The following is a 16,520-nucleotide window of genomic DNA, read 5'->3' on the forward strand; positions in this document are numbered from 1 at the left end:
TCCTGTAAACAAACGTTGGTTTTCACGAGACTCACCGGTGCATGCGCAACGCTGACCTCATACGTCATGCTCCCGGAACTGCTTCTGTGTACAACTGTTGGCGCAAGCTACATTAAAGTGATTATTACGTTTTGAATATGGATATTTTTCTTACAAAAACGCATCGATTCGCTACAGAAGGCCTTTGTTCACCCCCTGGAGCCGTGTGAGACACTTTTTTTATGGATGGGCGCTTTTTATTTAAGTTCTTTTGGACTGAAGCAATGCAACACCCGCTGAGTGGCATTAAACAGCTTGAAAGATCAAAGACAATTTTTAATATAACTCCGACTGGATTCGTCTGAAAGAAGAAAGTCACATACACCTAGGATGCCTCGGGGGTGAGTAAAACGCAGCCTAATTTTCATTTTTGGGTGAACTAACCCTTTAAAGATAACTCTTTCCAACTTAGCATAATGAAAAATAATATATAAATAAATGCTGTTCTTTTGAACTTTCTATTCATCAAAAAATCCTGAAAAAAGTATAATGGTTTCGAAAAGAAATTAAGCAGCACAACTGTTTTCAATACTGATAATAATAAGAAATGTTTCTTGAGCAGCATATTAGACTGATTTCTGAAGGATCGTGTGACACTAAAGACTGGAGTAATGATGCTGAAAATTCAGCTTTGCATCAAAGGAATAAATTACATTTTAAAATATACTCAAATAGAAAGTAGTTACTTTAAATTGTAATAATATTTCACAATATTACTGTTTTTTAATAAATGATTAAGTGATTTGGTCTCTCTTTCAGGGTGATTAATGCTGGGAAGAGCATGCTGAATGAAGACCAGGCTTCCTGTGAGCTGCTGTACATCAGGAAGATGAGTAGTAAGCAGCAGCGCTGCTCCATGTTACTGGAGGACAGTGGGGTAAGTAAGTTTTAGACACTACATCCTGAAAAGACCAATGCAGGATGTAGAATGTTGTTTGCATGAAAATATTGCTAACGCCAAACTCTATTGAAATCAATGGTAATGCGAGTCTTCATGGCGCTTCAATTCTTGGTATCAATATTTATGAATCCACTGAAACATCTATAAAAAAAGATCCCTAATCTGCTTTTTAATGGAACTGTTGTGGATCAACTGAACTGGGCAAAACTGGTCTCAGGTAAGATTATGAAAGATTTAGCTTGCTGACGGAGCACTGAACTCACTGATCCTGGAGATCCCATTGAGCACAGGCATCTGTTGTTGAAACCTAATCTAAATTGAAAGAAAATCCAGATAGACTTGAAAGGCCTGGCATTTTGAAACTACATTACAGAACAATAAAGTTCTTGAAATTGACCAATGTTCAATTTTGAACCGAACCCCTTGGTGATCATTATGAAAGGTAAAATAGCTTTCAACAAGCATACTGACAATTCAGACTTTTATTCTCGCAATTGCGAGTTTACATCTCACAATTCTGACTTTTTTCTTAAAATTGAGTGATATAAACTCATAATTCTGAGTTATTCTTCATAAGTCAGAATTGCATGTTATAAACTAGCATTTGTAAGAAAATAGTCCCTTTTTACCTCAGAATTGGACTTTATAACTCATAATTGCGAGTTTATATCTCACAGTTATGAGAAAATAAATCAGAATTGTGAGATATAAATTCACAATTGCAAGAAAAATGGTAGAATTGCAAGTTTATATCTCGCAATTCTGACTTTAGCAAGTTTATATTTACATCATGCATTTCTGAGAAAAAAATGTCAGAATTGTGAGATAAAAAGTCGCAATTACCTTTTTATTTTTTATTCAGTGGCAGAAACGGGCTTCCATAGAAATGCACCAATCCACCAATAAACATCAGCTAACTCAGTTGCATAAGTGGAGTTTGTGTTTTGTGCCTTAATAGGTTATAAAATTTATAGTTCTGGTTCTAGTTGCTGATTGGTCAGTACCCTGCTCATAGCTATCATGGGAAACTCAATCATTCAAAACTACATCAAAATATAGAACAGCATCTCGTGCTTCATTGCATAATTGTTGATCTAGAATGATATAAATGAAGCTGAAGTTTCCAGTACAAGCTGACATTCAAAAGGCCTTTTTTGTCACAGCAAGTATGTTGAAGTGAAACTTCTTTTTTTCCTTGTGAGAGTTTTGATCATGTGATGTGGTATAGGCAGTGTTTTCACCAATCCTGGACTTGTGACCTTCAAAGTGTGTTTGTGTTTGTATGTGGGCATAAGACTGATCTCTCTGATCCTCATCCGCAGTCTGACCCTTACGTCCGTCTTACCCCATAATAACATGTAATCCAGTGAAAAAGTGGAAAACGTCCTCTTAGATAATATTGCATTGACAATTGAATAAGGAGGATTGTGGCATCTGTTCAGAGGCTTTGGTATTGTGCGATCTGACGAAATCCTCCCTGTTACATTCCTCTCTCTTAAAAGGGTCCTATTATGTGTTTTCTCTTTTTTTAAACTTTAGTTAGTGTGTAATGTTGCTGTTTGAGAATAAAAAAGATCTGCAATGTTACAAAGCTCAAAGTTCATTCTAAGAGATATTCTCTTTAACAGTAAACACTTTTGAAGAACTACAACGAACGGCTCATTCAGACTACAGCGCACTTTGCAAAAAATGGGGTGAGGCCAGGTCAAGCTTCGCTAGAGAAGACAACGAAGAAGAGCTGCTTTAGTAGCGTGTTGTCGCCATGTCGAAGAGACGCTGTTTGTTCACCAAAACCCCTTTGTTTGGCCTTCCTAAGGTGGACGAACACTGAAGGCAAAACATCTCAGTATGGCCGCTGTTATCTTGCAAAAATGACGGCATTTGGAGCCTGACTCTGCACATTAGTGATCGTGAGGTGGAGCCGCAGTATCAAAGTCCCACCCACAAATCATGACACCACACCCCATTTTTACGCCATTAAATAACTAACTAAAAGCAAACTGGTTAGAAAAACGAACACTTGAACTTATTTTTTAGTATGGCAAGAACCACCAAAAATGACCGAAACCATCTTTGGGAAAAATTTAATTGAAGTGTAATTTGGTGATTTAGTTTGGCTAACGTCCCATTCGTTTACATGGAGAGGGCGGGGTTTATGATCTATACTGCAGTCAGCAACCAGATGGCGATCGAAATGTTTTGGTTTTACTTTGCAGGTCGTGAGCATCACGCTTGGGTGTACGGAGCCCCACACGTGACATGCAGGAAAAAAAAGTCAATTGTACGCATGATTTACTAATTCGCTCCCTCAGTTTACTAAATCGTGCGGACAATTTACTAATTCTTTCCCTCGGTTTACTAATAAGTTTCCTTCAGTTTACTAAATTGTGCACACGATTTAATAATTCATTCCCTCATTTATTAATTCAGTAAATCATGTGCACAAAATAATTTGTTGGAATCGCATAATTGCATAGAATCATTTTAAGTGAGAGGTATCTACATCGGTTTATGAAAATGCAGACAGGAAGTAGAAATTAATTATTATTTCGTGAGCACGATTCGAGGGAACGAATTATATCGAGCACATGGTTTACTTAAAACGAGGGCACACATTATTATTTTGTGGGCACAATTTACTTAAAGGGGTCATATGATGCGATTTCAAGTTTTCCTTTCTCTTTGGAGTGTTACAAGCTGATTGTGCATAGATAAGATCCCTGAAGTTGCAAAGACTAAAGTCTCAAACATGATCTTTAAAAAAGCATCATATGACCCCTTTAAAACAAGGAAACTAATTAGTAAATTGTGCGCACATTTTAGTAAATCGAGGGAACAAATTAGTAAATTGTGCGCATGATTCACTTTTTTCCCCCTGCATGTCATGTGTGGCTCCATAAGGGTGCGACATTTACAGAACTCACTCTAAGCGGTTAGCCAATCACAACGAACTGGGCCAGCTAACCTCTCAGAACAAATTTCTTATTTCGGAGGGAGGGGCTTCATCGAAACAAGAAGTAATTGGTGTGTTTGAGACCGACTGGGTGCTGCAATAATGTTAAACATGAAAAATAATCTGTTTATGGAACAGCTGAGCACGAAAACCTATTTTAATACACCCCAAAAAAACTAAATCAAGTAATAGGACCACTTTGACCTTTCTCACTTATGTTCAAGTATCTAATATACTAGTAAAATTGCACAGGATAACTTAAAAATGAGGCAATGGTTGATCTGTATTTGGTTTTGTTGACAGTAAAAGGTATAGAACTGGATTTTGGGTGTTGCTAATGTGTTCTGAGCATGATGCTGTATGGTTGCCAGGGACTTTTATTATCTATCATGTTGTGTTATGGTTGCGAAGACATTTGCTCTCTATTTAATCTCATTAATGCGTACGAGAAATAGCTGAGTTCATTGACGAGATCTCATTTGCAGAATCGCAGGTAGTTTCCAACAATCAGAAATGGACTGGTAATCTCCTGCAGTGTTTACTCACACGAGGTTGTTAACCAGGACACTGACCTCTCTCCTCTCTTCCCGTCGCTTCTGCTTGCATCACGTGATGTTGCCCTCCCCCACTTAATACCCCTCTCAACTCCTCTAAATCAATTACATCATCCTATCATCTGCTGCACTGCCTGTCTGCAAGAGTCTATATACAGACAAACAGGCCGATAAAAGGATAGCAAGGCCACATATTCACTTGACTTGGACCTCTTGCTCTTTAGAATCAGAGATCCAGCCACAAACGTTTGCTGCTGCCACAGGCCTTCCCAGCTGGCTGTCAATCTTACATGACTGAGCGAGTGTAAACTCTCTGAGTTAATCTAGTCAACAGGTAATGACAGGAAATTGAGATTGGAGAGTGTTTCTAGAAAAGCTATGGAATGGGTCCTGATGCCCCCCTGTGGTTTTGAAAAGGCTTTACATGTTATTGTGCCATCTTGCTTTGCTTTTTGATACTGATTGGTCTATTGTGTCAAAATATATATATATTTTTTTTCTAACATTTTCTAAATTGCTACTAGCTACTACTAGCTTTTGCTATGGCAAATTATTAAAGAGGAAGCGTGTCGTTTTTATTTATTTATTTATTTATTTTTTACAATACTTTATCCTATTCCAGCTGTAGGACAGCTATAAGTAAACCACTGGTATTTTGAGCTCCTAAAGAGTGTAAACATTGTGGTTTGTTTGAAGCAAGAGGTCAAGGTTCAGCTAGTTAGCATGATCCAATTAGCCCCCTACTGGTAGAAATTGTAACTACAACATTATGAAGCATCTTAAAAAGCATAAAAATAAAATGCATATTTTCAAAAGTAATTCTGACTAAATAATAATAATAATAATTATTATATATTTTTTTACTTGCATATATATTTTTATATTATATTATATCATATTTATAATATATATTGTATATTTTTATATATTAAATTATATATATTATATTTTATATATTTATATAAATCATTACTAATAATAATCAATTATATAAACAATCAATCAAATAAATAACTAAATAAATTCATTCATTCTAGATAAATTGTTCAAATAATCAAATATTTAATATAATGTACCCAATTGCATAAGTTTGGGATAGGCTACCTGATAGTCATTTACGTATTCTGACTAAATTAATTTTGTTTTGTTTTTTATTTACATACATTTACTTATATTATAATTTATATAATTTCATTCAATTTTATATATATTATATTTTTATATAGTTTATATAAATTGTTACTTATAAATACATAATCGATCAATCAATGAATCAGTCAATCAGGTAGGCCAGTCCCAAACTTATCCAGATGGGTGTATTATATTAAATTATATATACATTTTTTAAATGATTGTTGTTGTTATATTTGTTATATTATTATTAAATGTTTAATATAATATACCCAATCGCATGAGACAAGTTTCCTGTTTATTTGAACAATGACATAGTGTGCAATTCTGTTTCATGCCACTAATGGTGCAGAAATGACACACCTTGTCCTCTTTCTCATCCCTTCAGGACACCACAGGCATTCCCATGCACTTCTGGGGAGTGTTTGATGGACACGCCGGCTCTGGTGCTGCTCTCATGGCATCCAAACTTCTCCAACTTATCATCCGTGATCGGCTTTGTGATGTGGCTCATCTTCTCGAAAATCAAAACAACCCTCCACCTATCTGTCTGGCCAAGAACGGGAGCCCCTTCCAGGCTGAGGCGAAGAAAGGGGCCTGCCTAGATGGAGAGGAGCAGGATGGGCTCCTGGATGAGCCGCGGTTCCACATGGAGAAAGACATCAGTGTGGAGAGCCTGGTGATGGGGATCATAGAGACCGCCTTCAGACAGATGGTGAGAACTGTAAAAGATAAGAGAAGCCTGTGGATGTTTTTATGGAGGACTAGGTGTACCAATTCAAAATTAAATAAAGAAATTATCAATTTATTCAAAAATACAATTGCAAATAAATAAATTAATCATTTTTTAAATTAACATTTGAAACAATTATTTAATTCATGTTTAAGTGTTATTAAATGTAAGAAATAATAAATTGATATATAATTGTGCAACATTTATAATGCATTTAGTGTCATTGAAATAATAAAATAAATTATCAATGTATTTTAAAAAAATTACAAATGCTAATGTAAAAATTAATCATTGTTTAAATATTTAAAACTATTTAATTATTTATTAGTAAAAAAAATAATGTATTGAATTCATGAAGTCATGTTGTTAGATGCGGCAAATAATAAATTGGTATATAATTTTAAGTGCAACATTTAAAGTGCATAATTCTAAAGCATTTGCCAGCTATGTTTCTTTACCTCTTTGCCAGTTGAGTTAAAAATGCTATTGGACAGCTCACACAGTTCACAGCCAATGAACATTCGATTTAGTTTTAAGACATTTAACTAACATTTTAAACATGAATTCATGTTACATAGGTATTTTGGACCTACCATCTGTATATTACTGGCACAGATGTTTAAACATCAAGACTGGGCATTATACATAGAATTCATATTGTGATTTTGCTGAATGTTGTGCAGATGTGAGCAAACAGAAGAGAAAACTGAGTCTGTGTCTGTGTGTCCCACTCTATAGGACGACCTGATAGAGAAGGAGAAAGAATCTTACAGCATCTCTGGCGGCTGTTGTGCCTTGATTGTAATTCACTTGTTGGGGAAACTCTATGTAGCAAATGCTGGAGACAGCAGGTAGGAGGACTTATCCTTAAATGTGCATGTTACATTAGCAATCTAAAAGGTCTTTATATTTTAGTTAAAAAGCTTAGTATACAAAATAAATGAGGTTGAATGTCGATCATAATCGACAATAATCTTATCAAGATGCAAATTCTAAACTGTGAACTTGTATATCATAAGAGTTTATTGAGTGTGAGGTATTTTTGTTACAAAAGGATATTGTATTATACTTGCCTCAGTAAACACTGAAATGTCTGTCTAATGAAATATGGAGGAAACTGTTGTTGCCTGAAATGAAAAGATGACATAAATATGTCTCTAAGGAGACAATGTGTCTTCTGCTTTACTGTTATTGCAACAGTACATTCCATGTTAATTTTGCAAAGATGTTGGCCAAATGACTCAATTACTGTGACAGTTACCCATAATGATAATCTTGGGGATTTTAGCAATAAATGAGAAAATGACTGCAGTAGGTACTGTATAGAACTGTAAATAGCATATATAACTTGCTTTTGACTGTATCATCCAGTCTTTTATAAACTGCTGCTTAGAAACACTTGTAAAATTCCCAATGTAATTTCCCCACAGAGCCATAATTGTCCGAAACAATGAGGTCATCCCAGTGTCCAATGAATTCACACCAGAAAGTGAAAGACAGCGGCTACAGTACCTGGTGAGTCATCTGGTGTTATTGTCCTAATATAATTCCCATTCCATTTCTAGCTTCATTCTAAACCCTGTTCATTCATTTACTGTGTCTGCTCCATTTCTATTAGATCTTCCATTCTGTAACCCTTCCATTGCGTTTGTGCTGTTTTTGTCTAGGGCTTCCTCAAACCTGAGCTGCTTGGGAATGAGTTTACGCATATTGAATTCCCCAGACGTATCCAACACAGTGAACTCGGCAAGAAGATGCTTTTTAGAGACCACACAATGACTGGCTGGTAATTCTAAAGCAGGCTTAATTTTATAACATACAGTATTGTTATTTTATTTACATATATATAAAAGTTGAAGTCTTTGGTTTTATTGCATTCATTAGCATTACCTGTTATTAATTCAGGGCATATAAGACAATTGTAGAAGACGATCTCAAGTTCCCGCTGATTTATGGGGAAGGGAAAAAGGTAAGCGAATCATTCTGCTTCTTTTTAACTTCAAAAGGTCCAGGTGCTGTAAATGGATTTTATTTAAAGCTGCATAGCGGTAACATTTGTTACAGACCTAACATATAATCTGATGAAGGTGTCTGAAGCTTTTTTCCGCTCAGTTTTCACAGCTATTTATTACAAAGCAGGAGTAGTGAGGTGTTGCAAATGGGAATTGCTAAAATGTTCTGCCAGTTGTAGGCCAGAATAATGTCTTGTTTGATAAAGTTTGCATGAATATAAAAGAATCTTTTTGCACTAATGGCACATGAATCTCCAGCTGTGAGTGTGTGTTTGTGTGCTCTTAGGCTCGAGTCATGGCTACTATTGGAGTAACGCGCGGTTTAGGGGATCACGACTTGAAAGTGTACAACTCCAACATTCATATCAAACCTTTCCTATCCTGCTGCCCAGAAGTGAGTACATTATTAGATATTTATAGGCAAGGCCATTTATTTACTCATTCAAATAGTCATTTAGCTACTAGTTATTAAGTCACTTCTTGATTGAAATGGACAGTTCACCCAAGAAGTTTTATTAGATGTTATTTTAAACCTGTTTTTGTGTAAATTAAAAGTATATGGCATATGAAGCATAACAGCATCAAAATAATATAATCTCATGCCCAGGTCAAGGTGTACAAGATCTCTGAGCACAAACATGGGTCTGATGATGTCCTGATCATGGGTAGTGATGGACTATGGGACGTTACAACTGACAGAGATGTTGCCGATGCAGTATCGACTTTCTTGTCTAGTCGTGAGCCCAATGATCCCTTGAGGTAAGCTGACCTGATCACATAATGGACAGCACACATTTTACCCACACATTCACGAAAATTTTCTAAATGCAAATAATAAAATGTAACAACACTAACTACTGTTCAAAAGTTTGAGTTTGGTAGATTTTTTTTGTCTTTAAAGTCTCTTATGCTTACCAATGCAGCTTTTATTTGATCAGAAATACAGTAAAAACAGTAATATTGTGAAATGTTATTGCAGTTTAAAATAATATTTAATATTTTGTTATAATATTTAAGATTTTAAAAAGTAATTGTAAGTTATGGCAAAGCTGAATTTTCAGCAGTTTCACACAATCATTTAGAAATCATTCTAATATGCAGATTTGTGCTGAATTATTATCAATGCTGTTGTGCTGCTTAATATTTTTGTGGAAACCATGATCAATTTTTTCCCCAAAATTTTTGGATGAATAAATTTTGATTTATTTATTCTTAATTGTTTTATATATATTATTTGTATTATATATTTATTTTTATGTATATTTTATTAGATACAATATAATTATATAATACAAAAGAATTGTTACATATAATAAGATACAATATAATAAAATGTAAAGCCTATATACATACATATATAGAATCTTGTGTAACATTATAAATGTCTTTTCTGTCACTTTTGATCAGTGCATCCTTGCTGAATAAAAGTATTAATTTCTTAAAAATTTAAAAAAATGTTGAATGTTAGTTTATATAATTATGCATAGTTAGGAAAGCTAAATAAATAAGTTGATAATTGGCTGAATCGAGTGTGTTGTAGTAGTTGGACCAGTAGATGTCAGTGTACAGTTTGTCGTCACCAAGGCCCTCAATTGTTATTTTGCATTTACTTTAATGTTCAAATGCTGATGCCGTGTTTGTCATTTCATGTTTTTAAAGGTACACTTTAGCAGCACAAGACCTGCTGATGCGCTCACGTGGAGTCCTGAAGGAGCGAGGCTGGCGGCTGCCCAATGAGAGACTTGGCTCCGGTGATGACATCACCGTGTTTGTCATTCCATTGGCCGGGGCAGAGTTAGAAACATGACCAGGTTGGTCCACCTTCACTGGACAAGCACACCAGGACACGTCCCTGGCTCCATCCCAGAGAAAGGGCTAGGAAATCCATTTTCAATCCGTCAGATGGCTCGGATACGAGAGACGTTAAATGCAACTTCCCCTTGTCCTCCTTCTTCTCCTCCGAGTCATACCATGAATATCGTCAAGCCCATGTCAGGTGTGAGGTGACATCATCAAGTGCCATTCCTCTCGCTCTTTATTTCCTTTCTGATTTGTCGAACGCACCTCTGCAAGTCAGTACGGGACGGTAGGGCTTGTAACTCATGAGTATTCTTTAACATCGGTGGGCCGTTTGAATCTCAATCTCAGTGTGGCAAAAGGAATAAGCCAATACTGCTAAAAAATCAAAGCCCTGACGGCATGAGAAATAAAAACCGAAGCACTTTATATGTAGCAGAATTCATTTGAGCTGTAATTTAAACTGCTGGTTATATTTCCTAACTGTTCTCTTACTGTCTTCAAAGAATGCGTCTTTCGACTGAGGTTAAGGTTTCTATAGCAAGATGCAATCAACAACAAAAAACGATGGGCATTTCCTGTGAATGCTGAGTTTTTTGTTAATTTCAGCTGTTTCGGGTTCAAACAGGCATCCTTTTACATGGAGGCAATGCAACTGTCTATATTCTGGAACTAGTATTAAATATAGCTCTGTAGAACTAGGCTCATTTTCCCTAGACCTTCAAAAGGCCATGTACAAATAACCCAAAACATCTAGTACAGCGTAAGTCATTGACGTGCACCAGGCTTTCCATTCACAACCGAACTGATTGCTTGAACTGCTGTAGATTTGAACATCGTAGCTGAATGACCTGTTTATTTTGCTGTAGATAAAACCTAATTTGGTCTAAAACCGTGTCAGTAAAGAATCTCAAATCCAACAACTATTTAGATCCAAACCTGAAACTGAGAAACCTGGAATTAGTTTCATCAGTCATCGGTCTTTTTGTACACCTTGAATGTACCTGATTTCCTTTACTTGATGTCAGTGTTGTGTCTGTGAAGTATATAGTAAATATATATTGATTTCTGCCTTTCGAATGATGATTCATTGTCAAAGGATTACTCTTTGCAAATTATGCGACTAATTCGAAATAAATCTATCCTTTTTATAATGGCTATGTTGTTATTTTTTGTGCTACATTCATTTGCTTTATTGTGCATGAGAAATTAGTGTTACTTTTGTTTTTGTGTCACTCATTTTTGTGCACAGTAGCTTGTATTTAGAAGCAATTAATAGATACGTATAAAGACTATAATAAGGATTATGATATATGCTGTTCAATATAGTGATCCGTCATATAAAAAAAACATAAAAACAGCCACTATGTGCACACTCTCAGAGAGAGGGAGAGAAAAAAACATACAACCAGCTGTCACAAGGGTGGTACCCTTTCAAAAGGTACTTATATGTACTATTTAGTACTATTATGTATACTTTAGGTACTAATGTGTACCTGTAAGGTACCAATATGCACCATTTAGGATTAAGTAAGTTACCAAATGTAGCCTACCTTTTGAAAAGATACTGCCCCAGTAACAGTGTTTGTACTTTTTTTCTGAGAGTGTAGCTGTTCATATTAATCAAAAATACAAAGTAAAAACAGATATTAAATCATTGAGACCTACTGAAGGCTAATAAAACATATTTTTGAAAAAGGGTAATATTGTGAAATATTATTAATATTATTTATTTTAAAATGTAATTTATTCCTGTAATGGTAAAGCTGAATTGAAGTAGAAATATTATGAAATAGAAGTATTTTGTAAACATTATATAAGTATTTTCTGTCACCTTTGATCAATCTAATGCATCCTTGCTGAATAAAAATATTTCATTAAAACAAAAAAATCTTACTAACCCCAAACTTTTGAATAGTAGCCTATTATAGACTTTTGTGCACAATATAAACAGTGAAACAATTATGAAACTGACAAATAATCCAATAAAACAGCATACATAACATACATAAAATTATAAAACCAAGTTTTGACTAAGAAATATTTCATTAATAATATTAAATACATGCATTTAAAACACGTAACAACTTTGCATTGCTTTTATGAAAAATATTCATAAGACGACAACATTTTATCCTAATTGTATAGACCTTGTCTGAATGCATGTCAGCTTGATTTTATTACAAAAAGTGCTGATATGTGTCATAAGTAGCATGGGTATATTTGTAGCAATAGCCAAAAATACATTGTATGGGTCAAAATTATCGATTCATGAAGATATTTTGTAAATTTCCTACCATAAACATATCAAAACTAATTTTTGATTAGTAATATGCATCGCTAAGAACTTAATTTGGACAACTTTAAAGGCGATTTTCTCAATATTTAGATTTGTTTTTTTGCACCCTCAGATTCCAGATTTTCAAATAGTTGTATCTCGGCCAAATATAGTCCTATCATAACAAACCATACATCAATGGAAAGCTTATTGACCCTTACGACTGGTTTTGTGGTCCAGGGTCACATATAGAATAGGAACCAGGCTAAAGAGCAGTGTGATTTAGTGGTGTGTGTGTGGTGTATGGCTGTCCACAGCGATCAGAATGATGTCATTATTATCGGTGGCGGAGGGAGGGACCGCAGTGCTCCTCCTCAGCGGCGAACCGCCTCCTCTCCTCCGCCGGTCAACAACACTCATATGTGCGATTCCCATTACAGCGGGCGGGTCTTCTGTGAGTCGAGCCTCGTCTCTTAGCAATAATCGCGTGAAATTTCTCCACATTGCGCCTAAAATTTTGACACGAGATCGACAGGGAATTTGAACCCCGCGAGGAAATAAGGTATTTATGTTTACATTTGCATACATGGCATCTTATTTGACATGTCGGACTTTAGGAATGTTGGTAGAAAACAAGTTTGCTAAGGCGGTGTGGGGAAAGTAACGTTAGGTGGTGGCTGTTAGTTCTTAAACGAGCTCGTTGATGGTTTTAATGGTTCGCGTTATGTGGGAATTATGTCAGATTTATAGTTTAAACCGACCAGGCAGTGTGACAACAGTGAGAATTCCCATTCACAGTTCTGTAGTGAGTTATAGAGGTATTAAAAATGATACAAAACACATTTGCGGATCATAAAGCTCCGCGCGAGTTTTGGTTATTCTTCGATATACTGCGAACTAATTAATTGTTTGCTCGCTGTTCGACGTGCCGTTTCTAGTCGTGAGTACATTAGTTTCCTTCAGTCACACAAGGGCGTTGCAGTCGACAGCGCTTCAGTTGTGTGCAAAACTTTTCCCCTAAACCCAGCCGAGCGACTAACTAACCTGTTGTTCCACCGAGGAGTCTGTCAAGATGACATGTCGGCTTGTCTTATAGCACTGCCTTCTCAAAATGTGCCTTTGGCCAAAGGCTGTGTTCTGTGGCAACCAAATGCTTGGATAAGACTTAAGAAAGGCCTGATCTTTAATCCTTGAGCTGTTGTAGGCCATTTTACGCTCATTCAGATAGCCTTGAGCGACATTTCATACACAGATTTCAGTATTTTATATGATATAAGGGAAAACTGTTGTCTGCGTCAGAATTGACAGTGTTCCTATGGTTCTGGAAAACCTAGAAATGTCAGGGAAAGTCAAAAGTTACATTTTCCAGGCATGGGAGATTTCTCATGGAAATTAATAAAATTGTAAACGACTATGGAAATTTCTAATAGTCAATCATTTTTCCTAGTTATGCATCAATGGAAAGCTTATTGACCCTTACGACTGGTTTTGTGGTCCAGGGTCACATATAGAATAGGAACCAGGCTAAAGAGCAGTGTGATTTAGTGGTGTGTGTGTGGTGTATGGCTGTCCACAGCGATCAGAATGATGTCATTATTATCGGTGGCGGAGGGAGGGACCGCAGTGCTCCTCCTCAGCGGCGAACCGCCTCCTCTCCTCCGCCGGTCAACAACACTCATATGTGCGATTCCCATTACAGCGGGCGGGTCTTCTGTGAGTCGAGCCTCGTCTCTTAGCAATAATCGCGTGAAATTTCTCCACATTGCGCCTAAAATTTTGACACGAGATCGACAGGGAATTTGAACCCCGCGAGGAAATAAGGTATTTATGTTTACATTTGCATACATGGCATCTTATTTGACATGTCGGACTTTAGGAATGTTGGTAGAAAACAAGTTTGCTAAGGCGGTGTGGGGAAAGTAACGTTAGGTGGTGGCTGTTAGTTCTTAAACGAGCTCGTTGATGGTTTTAATGGTTCGCGTTATGTGGGAATTATGTCAGATTTATAGTTTAAACCGACCAGGCAGTGTGACAACAGTGAGAATTCCCATTCACAGTTCTGTAGTGAGTTATAGAGGTATTAAAAATGATACAAAACACATTTGCGGATCATAAAGCTCCGCGCGAGTTTTGGTTATTCTTCGATATACTGCGAACTAATTAATTGTTTGCTCGCTGTTCGACGTGCCGTTTCTAGTCGTGAGTACATTAGTTTCCTTCAGTCACACAAGGGCGTTGCAGTCGACAGCGCTTCAGTTGTGTGCAAAACTTTTCCCCTAAACCCAGCCGAGCGACTAACTAACCTGTTGTTCCACCGAGGAGTCTGTCAAGATGACATGTCGGCTTGTCTTATAGCACTGCCTTCTCAAAATGTGCCTTTGGCCAAAGGCTGTGTTCTGTGGCAACCAAATGCTTGGATAAGACTTAAGAAAGGCCTGATCTTTAATCCTTGAGCTGTTGTAGGCCATTTTACGCTCATTCAGATAGCCTTGAGCGACATTTCATACACAGATTTCAGTATTTTATATGATATAAGGGAAAACTGTTGTCTGCGTCAGAATTGACAGTGTTCCTATGGTTCTGGAAAACCTAGAAATGTCAGGGAAAGTCAAAAGTTACATTTTCCAGGCATGGGAGATTTCTCATGGAAATTAATAAAATTGTAAACGACTATGGAAATTTCTAATAGTCAATCATTTTTCCTAGTTATGCTCAGTATTTCTTTGACTGTAAAAGGCTTTTGCTTCTCTTCTGATTGGGATCTCTATATAATGATTTTAATAATCCTTAATAATCAAGTCATCACAACTGGAAAATTCATGGAAAACAATTCTTTGAGCAGATAGAGAGGGTTATAATCTCACTTTATGAATAATAAGATATTTATAATGGTTAACATGGGAATTAACTCTTGTTTCAACATCAGGACGTTTTTGTTCGAAATTCTGTACTGGTCATCATTTTTACTATTTATTTTAATTTTTCAAATATTTTTCAAATATTTTTTCTTTTTTGTAACGCATAAAGTCCATTTTGCGTACCCAGAAGCAACTCCATTAACACCATTTTAATATGGGTTACTTGGAAAATTCAATGGATGTTTTGAAAAGCGTTTTTTGATTTATTAATAAAACCTGGGGTTTACATTACCTGAAGAGACTTTTAGGTTTTGTTTCATACAAGAATCACATATTGTTTTTTTATTTTTTAAACTTAAGTTGCTAACAAGTTGCTATATGAAATGATTGTCCGAGTCAAGCATGTAAACCCCCATCCTTGTGTTATAGTCTTTAATTAACTTGTTAGCAACTTAAAAAATAAATTGGACTGCTTCAAAATTGATGTTTATGGTTTGACTTTTTGTAATTAATGTTGTAGGACAAAAGGTCAAAATCTTATCAACACCTTAAATTAGAAATAAAACGAAAAATGCTATTCAAAAACCAAGAACACATGGCTCAAAAATGCCTAATTCTTCTTATCCAGGTTTTATGACTACAAACTAAGCTGAACAAGTCTTTTAGAAAAATGTAGTTTAAAATACTTTTAGACATGTAGGACAGATATGTACGACATAATGTCGGCCACAAGTAGAATTACAAGGCTATTAACAATAGGGATGCACCGAAATGAAAATTCTTGCCCGAAGCCAAACAAAATGAAACACTGGGCTGAATACCGAACACGGTTTTTCACATTTTTCCCCCATGTAGGCCTATTTTGCCATTTTTTTTTCACCATTGCATTAGTTAAATTGCCAAAATGTGCTTTTTACTGTTTTGTCCTGCTTTTCAAATAAAAAATCAATTAAAAAACAACAATTTAAAAATATTTACTTAACACTGAACATTTTTTAACATTCTAGCAGACATTATACCAACAAAGCACAATTTAACTTAAAATTAATAATAAGTTAGTAAAATAATATTTTTTGGCCATTTTTGAGACTTGAATCAGGCATGTATTTTTTACTGTACAAATAAAGGCAGCCTTGCTGAGCAGAAGAGAATTCTTTTAAAACATTAGAATATATTACAGATCCCAATTTGAACACTGTGTGAATGTTATAATAAATGTATTAAAACAGAGCTGTTGTAATGATTATTATCATTATTATTGTCT

General features: G+C 35.7%; 2 protein-coding genes across 2 annotated transcripts in view; both read left to right on the forward strand.

The window, feature by feature from the left end:
- The window catches only part of LOC107666087 (protein phosphatase 1H-like), a 19,067-nt gene extending 7,795 nt beyond the window's left edge, over positions 1-11,272 (forward strand). The window contains exons 2-10 of the mRNA XM_016457197.1: positions 799-916; positions 5,967-6,293; positions 7,050-7,162; positions 7,742-7,826; positions 7,979-8,097; positions 8,217-8,280; positions 8,610-8,717; positions 8,931-9,082; positions 9,983-11,272. Of these exons, the coding sequence (XP_016312683.1) occupies positions 799-916; positions 5,967-6,293; positions 7,050-7,162; positions 7,742-7,826; positions 7,979-8,097; positions 8,217-8,280; positions 8,610-8,717; positions 8,931-9,082; positions 9,983-10,130 (1,234 nt within the window). The 3' untranslated portion in view covers positions 10,131-11,272. The remainder of the gene's footprint in view (positions 1-798; positions 917-5,966; positions 6,294-7,049; positions 7,163-7,741; positions 7,827-7,978; positions 8,098-8,216; positions 8,281-8,609; positions 8,718-8,930; positions 9,083-9,982) is intronic.
- Positions 11,273-14,059: 2,787 nt separating this feature from the next.
- LOC107666088 (rho-related GTP-binding protein RhoA-D-like) overlaps positions 14,060-16,520 on the forward strand; it is a 15,292-nt gene continuing 12,831 nt past the window's right edge. The window contains exon 1 of the mRNA XM_016457198.1: positions 14,060-14,219. The gene's annotated coding sequence lies outside the window, so the exon portion shown is untranslated. The remainder of the gene's footprint in view (positions 14,220-16,520) is intronic.

The sequence above is a fragment of the Sinocyclocheilus anshuiensis genome, unplaced genomic scaffold (genome assembly GCF_001515605.1).
Source record: "Sinocyclocheilus anshuiensis isolate Anshui unplaced genomic scaffold, SAMN03320099.WGS_v1.1 scaffold447, whole genome shotgun sequence".
In the NCBI taxonomy this organism is placed as follows: Eukaryota; Metazoa; Chordata; class Actinopteri; order Cypriniformes; family Cyprinidae; genus Sinocyclocheilus; species Sinocyclocheilus anshuiensis.